This window comes from Bombus pyrosoma, linkage group LG1 (assembly GCF_014825855.1).
Source record: "Bombus pyrosoma isolate SC7728 linkage group LG1, ASM1482585v1, whole genome shotgun sequence".
NCBI classification, from domain to species: domain Eukaryota; kingdom Metazoa; phylum Arthropoda; class Insecta; order Hymenoptera; family Apidae; genus Bombus; species Bombus pyrosoma.
Window position 1 is genome coordinate 4,297,365 of NC_057770.1, and position 13,411 is coordinate 4,310,775.

Here is a 13,411-nt window from a genome sequence, read left to right on the forward strand (position 1 = left end):
GCCTTTCCTGATTGTATAAGAAAAATGATGTATTCGTAGTTTGCAGAGTTTTATGACATCCAAGCGTTTGTCATTTGTTAGTACAATCAAAGATATCTAATAATTTAGTGAAAATGATTTTTCGCCATTATGTGAAGAACAGAAATTGCCTGTTTATAAAATTCTCGAGGAAATAAATGCAAGCATCATGTCAATGATTTTTAATTTATAAGAGGTACATCAGCTTATCTTATTAGAAGAGTCCTGTGACTGTCTACAAACGAACAGAACCTAAAAATTTCATAGATTACTATATAACTAAATTTTTTAACATACTAAGGTAAGTGAAACATCATCAATGAAATTAACAATACGAAACATTTTGATGTGATGTAGTTTAAGGTCGAGAAAATTTTACCGCCGATCGCTAGCACGTAATATTCGCTATTATGATATGCAGAATATTAGTTGCAAAAACGGCTTGAACAGGGGTACAGACGCGAAGATTTTTCACTCAAGTAGACAATGTCAAGTAGCCAGCGAGAAATTAACAAGTTTATATCAACAAGTACGTTGAGTACGAGTCATTTCATATGGATATTTAATCAGCGGTCCTAATATATGTATATCTGAAAGGTGGCAGACCTGAAGGAAACAGTTATATCATTAGAAAACATAATACAATTAAAGGATGTTCAGTTGCAAAATATGCAACGAGATAATGATCGACTATCGGCCGAATTGAAGAAACAACAAAGATACGCGAGGAACCTGAAACGTAAGACTTTGGAAACTTGATTCGAGTTCATCGCGATTCTTAAATGTATCGACTTAATTTCAGAGCAGTTGGACGATGAAAGATTCCTCTATCAGAGAGAGAAGGATTTCTTTGACAGTGAAATGCAACGACAAAAAGTACGATGTAGTGCCTCGAAATTATCTCAACGAAGAAAAGAATTAGAAGTAGTACGAGAATGTTTGGAAGACGAGAATAAATCGCTGCGAGAAGAATTAAACGAAAAAGTGGAGACAACGTACAATTTGTGTATAAAGTTTTTGCGAATGAAATACGCTAAGGATTCGTTGAGGGAGAAATTTGATCAATTATTGAAGGAGCATCTAGGAGTAATGTCGGATATGATGGAGAAATTAGACGAAGCGAGAGAAGAACTGAATATAATCGTCTCCGAAAAATTTCAAGATCCTTTACCTTTGAGCAAAGCAAAATTTTTGCAGGCGAGTTTCATAAAAATGCAATTGATCCTAATCCATTTCTAAATTGCATAACGTTTCATTCTTTATTTTTTGTTTTAATATAAAAAGAAATCATTGTTTATTGTTTGGACTCTCAGGTGGTGCAACGAAACGCTCGACTAGTTCACGAAAATGCGACACTCAAAGTGCAAATACAGCAATTGACGTTAAACATTGAAAGATTAAATAACTGTATGCAAAAAACGAAGTCAGTGAACGTAGACGCAAAAATTATTGCCAAACTAGCAGCGCAAAATAAAAAAAGACGTAGCAAAGAATTTACAAAATGGCTACCGTTTCAGTAAGATCATATGTTTCGTAACAGATGTCAGTATATTATCTGCTTTTTTAAAATACATGTTTCTATCTTCTTTTAATGTTTTCCTTCTTGCATCCTATTCTTCTTTACCCCGAAAATTGATCGGACGTATTTATTTTTTCCTAGTTTATATGAAAACGAAGTCGACAAAACTTTGTCACTTACTAAGTCGTCGAATACTGAAAATCCCGTTGATTACTCTGGAGATGGGAAATTAGTGTCGAAATTTCGATCGAACAATATAAAAAAGTACGCGACTGCTGCGGTACAAGAAATTCAAACTGAAGAAACACGGAAATTGCGAACGGAACGTGCGCGCAGCGCACCAGAAATTCGACTAGCGAAAGCACAACCAAGCTCATCGGCGAATATTTAGGCATAGCTTTTGGTCGAATGGACGCGCGGCACGCCTCAACGAATACTTAGGACTACGAATCTAGGATGTTGTTGTAAAAATGTAAATGTTATAATTATCTTTTTTATATTTATTTATTTTTTTTGTTAAAAACATATCGACTGTAGAATATAAAATGTGATGTATCAACTGTAGATTAAGTGGCGTGAAAGTAAACTGTTTAAACGTTGTCCCAGCAGAGGGCGAGTTCGGTATGAAACGATCAGTTTTGTTTGTTCGGTACCGCGTTAAAGTCGTTGCGTCTTAGTCGACTGTGTAATTTTGTGATAAAAATAATTTCAACAACCTTGGAAGACGAAAACGGTGCAGCAGAACGACGACACGAAACTTCCGGTTTAAGAGAAACTGCCGCATCGAAATAACGTTCTAAAGCTTCCTTTTCTGGTAAGTAAGATAATTTGTATAGTCTGTAGATACACGGGACGGATAAATTGAACGAAATCAATGGTGAACATTGATCGATGCAAATGCGAGGTAGTAATTACTTAGCACGGTAAATCGTTTACGGATAATTCTATAGCCAATACGGGCAATGAAAGCCAAGCTTAAGAATCATGAAATTAGCTGATCTCGTAAATTCGTAATACGATATTCGAATTCTTGATCGCAATAACCTTTAAGATACAGTATGCAGCGCCACCTGAGTATTAAAAATTTACGACGCGGAATATCGCGCAACGTTTTATTTCGAAACGACGATACATAATCCGAGTCGTTAAAGAGAGACGATTTCTAGGGATAAAAATTCTTCTTACTGCGATATATAAAATATACCGATATGGAATAAATAAAAAGGGATAAGGGGAATAAGATTCGATATTATTTAGAGGAATTAAAACGCGATAGCTACTGTCACGATATTCGCGGCACTCGTCGATAACGAGAAAAGTAAAGTCGTGACGAGAAATCGGCAGGGTCTCGATACTTACAAACGTCGTTACGACAGAAAGCCAGTGATTACGTTAGAACGACGAGAATTGCCGGTGTGTATACGAGGGTGTGGGTAAGAAGGCAGAGGAGAGGACCGGGTAGCTTCGTCTCGTTTCATCTTGTCGGTTCTCGTGCGGCGAGGAGCCGGTTCGAGGCGAAGCCGGGTTTTAACGATCGGTCATTAAGTCGCGAAGAAAATTGAGACGTCCACCTCTCGGTGAGCTCATACCCAATTGAGTAGCGGCCTTAATACCCCTTATGTATTATCCGGTAGGCGAAGCACCTTGTTAAACGGATCCGCCATTTCTTCTTCTCACTTCGTGTTTTTCCACGGTGATCGTGGCTCGATCGAAAACTCGACACTGCCGTAACAGTTCTTCGCTCCCGTTTCTTTCCTTTTCCTCGATAGTTTGTCCGCCACGATTTGAATTTCCGTTTTCCTGTTTTATTTCCAATTCCCCGTTTGCGAATTATCAATCTGTCCCTTATTATCAGATACATAGATCACTCAGTGTGAATTTCAATTTCAACGAACGAAAACTCTTTTCCTCTGGCTTCTCCCACCATAGAAAATAGAACCGTAGAGATTCGTATATGTTCTTTTTCCCCCTGATAAATATGTAACAATAACGAGGATAGATCAACGAGGAATTCGGTAACGCGTGTTTAATCGTCACGCGACACCTCTTTTCCCGCTGTGTCAGATCTTTGAGTAATGGCCTCTTGGAGAATGCGAACGTCGATCCTGATTACCGATTCCCGATCCTGTTCCGTTTCTGATTGCGGGTATTAGCGCGTACGCCGGTTATCGTTCATCGGACGTCATGCACCGTACGAACCCGGCATAAATGTGCCGCGAAAGACAGTCTGTTAGATCCACGAAGGATTTCGATACACGTCGATCAATCGCGCACGATCGATAAGCCCTCCGCTTCCACATTGTTTCAAAGCTTTCCGGCTCGGTTGTCTCGCGAAAACTCCGCTTTTAACGTTCCAAGCTGGCGCGCCTGTTGCAAATTTTTATTCTCTCTATTATCTAAACAATTTTTTCCCCGATAACGGAGTAACGTATCTTTCGCGTCGTGGAATAAATCGGTCGGCTAAATTGAAAAAGCTATTCGTTACGACTAAGTTTTTCGTTCTTTCGATTTTCCTTCTTTCTTCGCCGACAAAACGTAACGATACAAACGCGATACGTTCATTTTGATCGGTTCCTTGCTTTCTGTTCTTTGTTACGCGGCGGCTAAAAGGGAATACGTATCTCGGTACAGGATACTTGGATAGTTGGAAAAAAGCTGTTTAAACGCAGAGTTACAAGCTTCTTAGAGATAGCTCGCAGCTCTCCCATCGTTCCGTGATAAACTAACGGCATAACGTTTGCGACAATCCAATGATATTTTCGAGACTCTTAAAATCGTTGGTCCGCGAAACACGAAAAATACGATTCGTTCGGTCGCGTTCGATGAGAATTTCCTACGCGTAAAATAGTCTGCAAATTGGCACGTTTACCGCGTGCAGAGTCTAGGCGACGGCGCAACGAATTCAGAAGCGTAAAAGCGTCTTGGTGGCGAGATGCATTAGCGAGGGGCATCCGTTATCGGCGATCGGGCGCCGCGGAACAGGGTGAAACCGGTATAAATATGCCGTCAAAGGACAAGTAAGATGACAGCTGCCGTACATACGTAATATTTCATCGTTAACAAGCGGACAACGAGCGACTCCGGCCGGTTATGCCATCCATTGTCGAAGATTACATCGTTATTTCATTGTTTTACCGTCCGATTCAAATTCGCTTTTTGCTGCCCTCCTCGTGCAGCGTACACGAATCAATATGTTCCGTAATAATCGAGTTATCGCGGGACGCAACGTTTTCCTTTCGGTGCAAGGGAGAAACGGGTCTGTTTTCTGTCCCGTGGCATCTCTTTCTCTTCTCCATTCCCCCGTCGATTGTATTTAAAAAACAATTTTCACGCGTTGATCGATCATTTCTTTTTTTCCATAGGACCTTTAAAAAGGCCTTAATCGCGCCAGACCAATCGTTGCGGCGTAACGTTTCAACGAGCGCCCTGACGCTATTTGCCAGCGGTAAAGCTGGAAAAAATACGTCCCGCGCGAAAGATCGCGTAAACCTGAGCACGTGCACGAGTCCGTAAACCTAATCCGGACTAACTAATAACTAGAAATGCATCGCGTTGCTCGGCGAATCTCAGCCTGCATGCTTGAACGATCCGTTTATGGAAGTACGTGGCAGAAGATCGGAAGCACTTTCCTACGAACCTATCTCGCGATCTAGCCGATAGCGATCGATCCGAGCGACGCCGATCGTTGGTCTGTCCAAGTGGCCGCGCGGTACCGTCCGATTTTCTGCGAACGATCGCGAGTCGAAATTAATTAGGGGCCTCGCAGGAAGCTCGCTCGCTGCCGAAGGATATCGAGCGTCGAAGGGTGGCGGGGAGCAGGCCAATCGTGCGCCTTCATTGCCCTCGACGCGTTTCAGGCCGTGAGCGTTAATTGGCCGGACCAATTAATTCCAACAAGTTCGCTCGATGCGATTAGTGCGCGTACGTGCTGGTGTTTGTGCGACCTGTACACACGTGTACCTTTAACGTGGCGTTCGAGCACACACACGTACCACGTATGCAGGCCGTATTCTTTCGTCTCGTTCCCTCTTAATTCTTCGTTTTTCTCCGTTCTCCTCTCTCTGTTCGCGGTAACAAGCGAACACCGATCTGCCCCCGGAAAACGAAGAACCTGTTCCACACGCGGCGGAGGTTTCTCGCATTCTCGGCTGCTCAGCGACACCAGATACCGTCGTTGTTCTCTCGTGCCTTCGGGGAACAGGAATCGGACGCAATAACGAAAACACAAATTACGGGAGCACCGAGTGCCGATCGTCTCGCCACGATAATCTTACCCCGCGCCGGCCGGTGGTCGCGTTCCATTTTTTAAATTGTTTCTTCCTTCCCTTAGACCTCGCACTCTATCGACCACCGTTTTTCCCGCTGTTTGGAATTTTATCGAAATCCGATTGCCTGGTTTCTAGTGCCTGGTGCGGTGGATGGTGTCAAGCGGTTCTCCTCCGAATCAACGATAATTACGTAATTTCTTATCTTTCCTCGTCGCTGTCCGTATTTCGCGTCTTATTGGGAGACTCCTGAGTCTTTTAGGTTTTTATTCGTCAAATATAAAATTCTACGACAATTCCAACTCAACAACTTTTCATTGACACGGGACTCTTTTGCTTCGCAATCTCGCCACGTGCGAGCTGATCGCTCGTAGCGTTGAGATTCGTTGGGTTCTCAGTCGCTGGTCAGCCACGCGAATTCTCATTTTCATATTACTTTTCGTCTCGTCTCCTTTTCTGAAAATCGAGCCTTTCGGCGTCGCAATCGAGCGAGAAACCGTAGGCGCACGATCTAATCCCTCGGCGAGTTGTCGACGAAAGGGACTGCAACTTTCGCGAAAATACGAATCGACTGACGGAGCGGCAGTCGCGTTCGAGAATTTATCACGTCGGCTCTCGCCTCGTCGCTTGGCTATCGGCGGTGATCTCGATCCTCGCTGATAAAATATCTTCGTGGTGCTCGTTTGGACCGACCTCTCGCCTCGTTCTGTCCGAGACTTGATCGCTGCATCAAGTACGCCAACGTATGCGCAAGTTCGCCCGAGATCGCGCGAACCAGAGGATAAAGTTGAGAGGTGCGTGTACATCGCGTTTCCGCGTTTGCCAAGACACGCGTAACCAGTCGAACCTGTGGCATTCGAGCTATTCGCTAAGCTGCTCGCTCTCAAGCCGTGTAATTAGTACCAACGAATCGTTGTTTTCTTTCCAAGAGACTCGTCGTCTGTACTTTTTGCCTTTTGCAAAGAGACACGCGGTTACCAGTCGTAGTTTCGATCGGACGATCCATCGACGAACTGTACGGCGAATCTCTGAATCTAAAGAGGCGAAAGCGAGAGGAACAGAGACGGTGCGAATCGGTGCGAACGCGCAGAAAAAATTCTATCCTCGGTCCGCTAATTGATCGACAAACTGTTGTACGACGAATCGTGCTGTAAGATATCAGGCAGGGAAAAAGAAAGTGGGAAGAAGAAACGAGCGGCGTTTGAAGGAATACGCGCGGCAGCGGCGTGGAAAAGGGTCTGTCGGAAACGTCGTATATGTATCGTGAATTTCTCGGAGCTCGGAGCACCGCCGTTCAAAATTAGACTCGGGGCGCGTGTATACCTTGCGTCCGGAAAGTCCACCTATGAGTCTAAAAGGTCCAGCGGAGCTACGGTGGAGAGAAGGTAAGCCGGAGGTTGATTTATCGGCCAATTAGTCCAGCGTACCGGGTGCGCTTCTCTGCTGCGTCTCACCTTCGCCAGATGATATCCCGGCAAAGACCGGCGCACGGGTTAAAACGTTCGCTAGCCATCGAGAGCAACGAAGATGCCACACGCCAGAAGCGGGGAAGGGAAGCGTGCAGTGCCGTAACTACGAGATCCTTCAAAATGGAATCCTTTTCAGGGAGGGAACGCGTCCCCCGGCTCTGCCAAGAAGAAATTCAATTACGCTTCTCGACGATTTATGCGACGGGTTTTGTCCTCGTGATGAGATGTTCATTGTGTTTCCTAGCGTTTTGTTTCTTTTTCTCCTTTCTTTTCTCCTTTTTGGATAATCAGACGTCCCGGACGGTGGTTTAGGCTTTCGCGTATCCCATCCACCGGATTAAACGGATACGAGTTCTTTCTTTTCGATTTTCGTTTGTTCTCGGCTCTCGAGCGATACCAAGCGGCGGATTCTTTGCTCGTTTGTTTCTCTTAATCGATCGATCGACGAAAAACGGTGGCGAAAACATAAAAGCCACGATGACGGTATGATTTAGCGACAGGAAGAGTCGCAAGATTTACGTAGTACGTATTTTAGCCGCTCGTTCGGACTGGCATATCTTTCTATCTGAAGTCGTACAAGTTTCGTTTCACGCTTGAAATCTTTGAAAGAATTCATCGCGCAAGATCATCTGCTTTTACAATTACAGGAATAAATCCGTTTAAGTTCGGCAGAACCATCGAGTAACTTTCTTCGAACGATAGCGAGTCCTCGTCGATGTTCGTTTCTCCTCGGGAGAAACACAAATCTCGTTATCACGAATCGTTTTCTACGGAGATTCGCGTATATTCGCGCAGGTTTGCGTACTGAATATCCGAGAATTTACTACCTGTTTGGAAAAGCTAATGGCGATGACACGTGCACCACCGATGGTACACGAGTAAATCGTTAACCGTAGAGCGGAACAAGGGCGCGACCGCGAACGATCCAAAGCAAAACAGATGGTACGGTGTTCGCGAGGCGTCGTGGGAACGACGATATTTGTTTGACACGAGATACGAGATCTCCTCGTTCTCCTCTTCTTTTTTTTCCACGCTGTTTCACCGTTCTGCTGCCGCGTACGACTCCATTAGGCTTCGGATCTATCCCAATCTGCGGTCTGCGGTTAATGGTACAAGCATCCGTTCGAGTTGCATCGCGCGAGCCTCCGTTCTGTCCCGGCCTATCTGTTCGTGGCGTTTGTCACCGCGGGGCCGTTTAAACGTTCAGCATCGTCGTCTCCGGGGGCGAAAATAGACGGCCGGCCGGCTGCTCTCGCCGCTTCTCTCTTTCGAGAGCGAGAAAGAGGCCGTTCCCAGAAAAATGCCTGACGCTCGAAGAAACAAGATTAAAAGGCGCTCGCGGTGCGCCGACCACCGCGTTCCTACACATCGGCGGCGCGACGCGAATCTCCAGGATCCGCGCGAAACTCCGAGTCCTGTCTCGCCGGCCACTCGATCTCACCTTTTTCGAACGTTTCTAAAAAAAAAAAAAAAAACTGCTCGCGTACCGATCAGCAAACGAGTGGATCTCGCAGCGGATCTGTGGAAATAAGTTGGAAAGCTTCGAGTAATCGTATCGGTATTCGCGTCAGTCAGATTCCTAGCTCTTTGGGTCGTTTCGTTGGCGGAACGGTGGTTCGAAGTAGAAATATTTCGAAGCGAGGTAAAAGAGGTTTGAAGTAGTCGAGCAGCGAACGTATACGATAAACGAATTTTAGGCTTCTAGTCGCGTTGGTAAAAAAAGTGGCTGGAGGTCGATCGGGAAGCGGATGTGCAACTAGTCTTGAAGAAATATTTGCAAGGCTCGTGGTAAATAGATCGTAAGCCCTTGGACTGTAGGATTTGTACGTACATCGGTGGAAGGTGTCGCGAGTGCTAGACCGACTCGTGGTTGTCGAAGGTCACCGCTTTTAAGAAAACTCTACATCTGGTCTTTTTAGCTTTCTAAAGCACCGAAGCCATCGACAGCGTATAGACAAAAGACTGGGACGAAGGCAGACCATAAACAGTCGACAGGCGACGTTGGCTTCGGGCTTTTCAGTTATAGGGTAACGCTGCTAGCGTGCGGATCTGCACCAGCTCAAATCATCTCTTTTCGTTCTTGTGCTTTTCACTTCTGTATTTAAAATATATCTTTCTACCTTATAATTTATCCACGCGTCTCTGTATACATCTAATAACCTCAACAGTGGTTGAAAACGTCACTAATCCACGGAATACTACGTTTCCGTTCGTTCGGAGGTATTCGAAACGGGAGTATGGTAAAGCGGTTGATCTTGTCCAAGCTGCACTTTGATAATTTCTACGTCTTATCTTCGCACGTATCCTCAAACGAGAGACGATAGTAAATTAATAACCCGGCAAGACTTTGTTCCTCCGATTTCGTAGCGACAGAAGGTTGCAACCTTTCCAACCTGTTTCCTCCTGTCCAACGGTACGAAAATGCAAATTGTGAGAAACGAAAGAAGGGAAACCTCGAACCTTGCCCCCGGCGGAGCTATCGCGACGTTATTATGCTCGATCTCGTCCGTTATATCGCGAAAATGAAAAACGCGCGACCACGATGAAATCGTACGACCGTTTATCCGCGAAATATATTCGTCAGCGCCAAGGACAATTACGTCGAACGGATTTGCGGTCGCGGATCATCCCCGCGAGCACGGCTCCGCGCCTTTCCTGATAACGGTATTTCATCTTAAGAACCCCGGTCGTATCGCGAAACGTCTTGCATATCCCTCTTTATGTACGAAAAGTGCTTTAAAGCGGCTCGTGAATCAACCGGCGCGAAAATACGACTAGCCATCTCGAAACCGAGTTTCCCTAGCTCGCTCGCTCCTCCTTCTTAACGCGATATTGTGTTAACTCGCGGCTTGATAAATTGCCTCGTCGCTCCCCCTTTTCTTTTTTCTTTTCTCTCGTGCAATTCAATGTCGCTTTTGCGTATCTTTAAACGTGCTCTATTAAACGTAGACTCGTTCTCCGTGTTACGTATTATTACAAAGCGACGCGAGTATATCTTTCTCTGGGAAACGAATCAGGTATAAGAAGGTTCGCACGGACGGCGGCGTAAAATGTAACGTTTGTGTTTGTCCAGGAAATACTTTTGCGAATTTCGAAGCTGTTATGGATGTTTGCGACAGTTGGATAGCCTCGAACGACGACTGCACGTTGCGGTGTCTCCGTGCGGTGTTGCAGCTTCCAGACGATCGTTGTAAGCAACAACGATCTGCCACGTGTCTCTTTCACGTCTTCATAATAATCTCGATAAAGATCAACCGATTTATTTATATCGTTTTTTGTTCTCCCGGACTTAACACCGTGCGAACCAAAGATCAGAGATGTCCAATTATTCGAACTTCATCGAATCCCTAAGTATCAGGTGGTCTGAAAAGTTTCTTTCGTTTTAGAAGGAAATAATGGATGCGCAACATTTTCCGTTTCATATTATTTTATCGAATTACGTACGATGCATTTTGTTCTATCGAGACAAAGATCACTTTTCGGACAAGCTAATACCAGCAAGAGCGAAACGAAGATCGAATACGATCGAATGGAACTTAATTCCACTTTGTAGCCGATTCGAAGCTTCAACCGATCGGTTAGAAAGAGTTTGGAGAGGTCGTGCGAGCAGCGAGCCAACGATCGTGGCGAGCTCGTTAGCCGTGTGACGGGTGCAGGGAACGATTTCTTTCCGCGAATTCTCGCGTGTCTACGGCTCGATTCGCGGCGCGATGACACGCGCGTTAGCTAATGCCCGCGGTAACACGACACGAGTTCTTTCTGCCGTTCGTGATTTCCATTCTCTTTTTCGTGTCCCTGTAACGGTGGCCCCTGGTGGCTGAGCCCGTTCTCCGTCCTAGGTACGTGATGACTCGCCTTTGCCACCATTAGATCTGCCGACTCGAATTTCAGTTGCACCGCTGAGAAACCGAACGAACGACCCCGTTCGCCTTGTACCGTTGCACGCTCCAATCCTGTCCGATTTCCACTTCGGTTTCTATTCGCTAGAGCTGCACGCTTTTGCAATTACTTTTTCGCCTCGCTAGAATTACGGTGGAACGCCATTCGTTCGTACCAAGTTTTAGTTAGTCGAATTCGTTTATGCGCACGCGAATTACTATTTTACGTATCGGCGAACGGCAACGGCTACTCTCCGTCCGTCGACGAGTTCGTACAAAAGTGGGCTTCCGCTGTATATTTTTGAGACGTCGAGGAACGTCGAAGCTGGAAGGTAATTTGGAAAACGATGAAGAGGTAACGTTCGAAATTGCCGCGCGTCAAACCTAGTTGATCATAGGCGAAAGAATCGTTTGTAAAGTTTGGATCGTTATGGCGTCGCATGTCGCTTATACGACACCGTTTCGAGCTCGTAGTCGTGGATAACCACGTTGCAAGAGGTTTACGATTTTACTTTATTGCCTTGACGATGCATTGTCAAAATGTGTTATGACCGCGATGTATAGAGCGTAGTTTAATATCCTGTCTGCATTTAATCGTAGCGGTATTAGAGTACGGCTACGGGTGGTCCCATTAACTGTCCGCCAGGCTGAAGCGGCTTTACTTTACCTTCCTCGAATATATCCGACCTGTATTTACGTTATTAGTTCACCGTAACATCATCAAGATTTTTCCCGGCCGCGAAATTGCCGATTAACGCTTCAAAACTTTAAGCCCTTCCCCCGGGCCAACGAAATTAAATGGAACAATGAACCCCGGCAATCTCGTTCACTCAACCCCTTTATCCTGTTCCTTGCGTTCAATTCACCGGTGTTGTTGATAAAGCTTGCGTTTAACTATTTTTTCCTTCGCAATTTCTCTATGGTAATCTTACTGTACTTTCCAAGTAAAAAAGCTTCAAGTTTTCCTCTACTTCGATACTTCAGGCGTTAAGTAGCGCAACGTAGTAAACTTTCGCCAGCGTTTTATCAACGAGGAATCTTAATTTATCAACGTGAGATTGAAACTTACGTCGTCCACGACGTAATTCGTCGTCGATCAACGATCGACGGGTTTGCAGTTTTTAAAATTTTATTTATAGCGAGAGAAAATTTTATCACTATCGATTTCGATTGGTTTACCACTATTTGTATGTAGCGAGTCGTAGTCCTGTTACAAGACTGTTGAGAGATTCGAGGATTCTATGGGCATTTGCCGAGAGGAAGGTTAAACGAAGGTGGTGGGGGATCGTTCCCTGGTGACCTTGAGCTACCAATCGATTCGAAACGAGCTGTAGCTTCGGCAACACGATCACGTTCCAATAAGAATCGCCGTCTTTTTAACGCCTTTTTAACACGGACTTTTTCTACGGTAGCCCGGTGCGTGTGACGTTAAGTAGTCATAGTCAATGGCAACGCAAAGTGAAAGTCGTCCATTATGGAGGGCACGTTGAAATTGCGATAAGTTTCATTTCATCGGGCCGAAACGATCGCCGCAGTTTCGGATTTACGATCTAAACGACGCGGTTCGTGCTCTCGCTGCTCGTTACGACGGACCCGATATTAACGCCGGGATCGATAACAAATTAATAAAATTAATTATTCGCAAGTCGCGATATGTTCAGCTCGTTCGACACTTTCTATCGATTACTCGTACCTTTTCATCCGATCGACGGTTTTAACACGAATTCGATCGTTTCCATCGAACGCTTTATATTACATCTTCGTTGATTATCCGATCTGACGATTATTGCTGCTCGTAAATTATTTTACGCAATTATAGTCGCAAGTCCAAGTGGTTAGCCAATTCTCCGGAGATTCAATAATTTCGTCGATCGTTTCGCGAGAGCTTTATGATCTTATAAATCCTAGTATTGAAGTTGGTGATTATCTATTTAATTTTCCAAAAAAAAAAAAAAAAAAAAAAAAGAAGAAAGAACAAATTTACTCCAACGATCGAAAGGATCCAGGAACGGATCAAACGGGAAATAGCCTTTGCTAAGTGACGCTAAAAAAGAGGAAAAGTTTCGGTTTAAAGTCGTTGCCACAGCTTTGTCCGCTCAGCCGGTACAGCGCTACGAGCTTGCAAGTGCTTCGGCCATACTTTCGAGCATGATTCGCACACCGTAAATACGTGCACGGGCTGTCTCCGAATGTAGGATACGCGAACGACGATGAAGAGGACGAGACAGAGATTTCGCTGGAGCACTATGTCTCGGTCGTAAA

General features: G+C 45.0%; 2 protein-coding genes across 8 annotated transcripts in view; both read left to right on the top strand.

Annotated features, from left to right (window-relative positions):
• The first annotated feature begins 105 nt into the window (after positions 1-105).
• On the top strand, positions 106-1,928 carry LOC122565862. The gene is made up of 5 exons (XM_043722307.1): positions 106-547; positions 616-757; positions 821-1,215; positions 1,332-1,534; positions 1,679-1,928. The coding sequence occupies exons 1-5, from the start codon at positions 434-436 to the stop codon at positions 1,926-1,928; spliced, it is 1,104 nt and encodes a 367-aa protein (XP_043578242.1). The 5' UTR covers positions 106-433.
• A 262-nt stretch (positions 1,929-2,190) lies between these two features.
• Positions 2,191-13,411, top strand: part of LOC122568510 (homeobox protein Nkx-2.5-like) — a 179,611-nt gene continuing 168,390 nt past the window's right edge. For all 7 annotated transcript variants that reach the window (XM_043728348.1, XM_043728309.1, XM_043728318.1 and 4 more), the window contains exon 1: positions 2,191-2,351. The gene's annotated coding sequence lies outside the window, so the exon portion shown is untranslated. The remainder of the gene's footprint in view (positions 2,352-13,411) is intronic.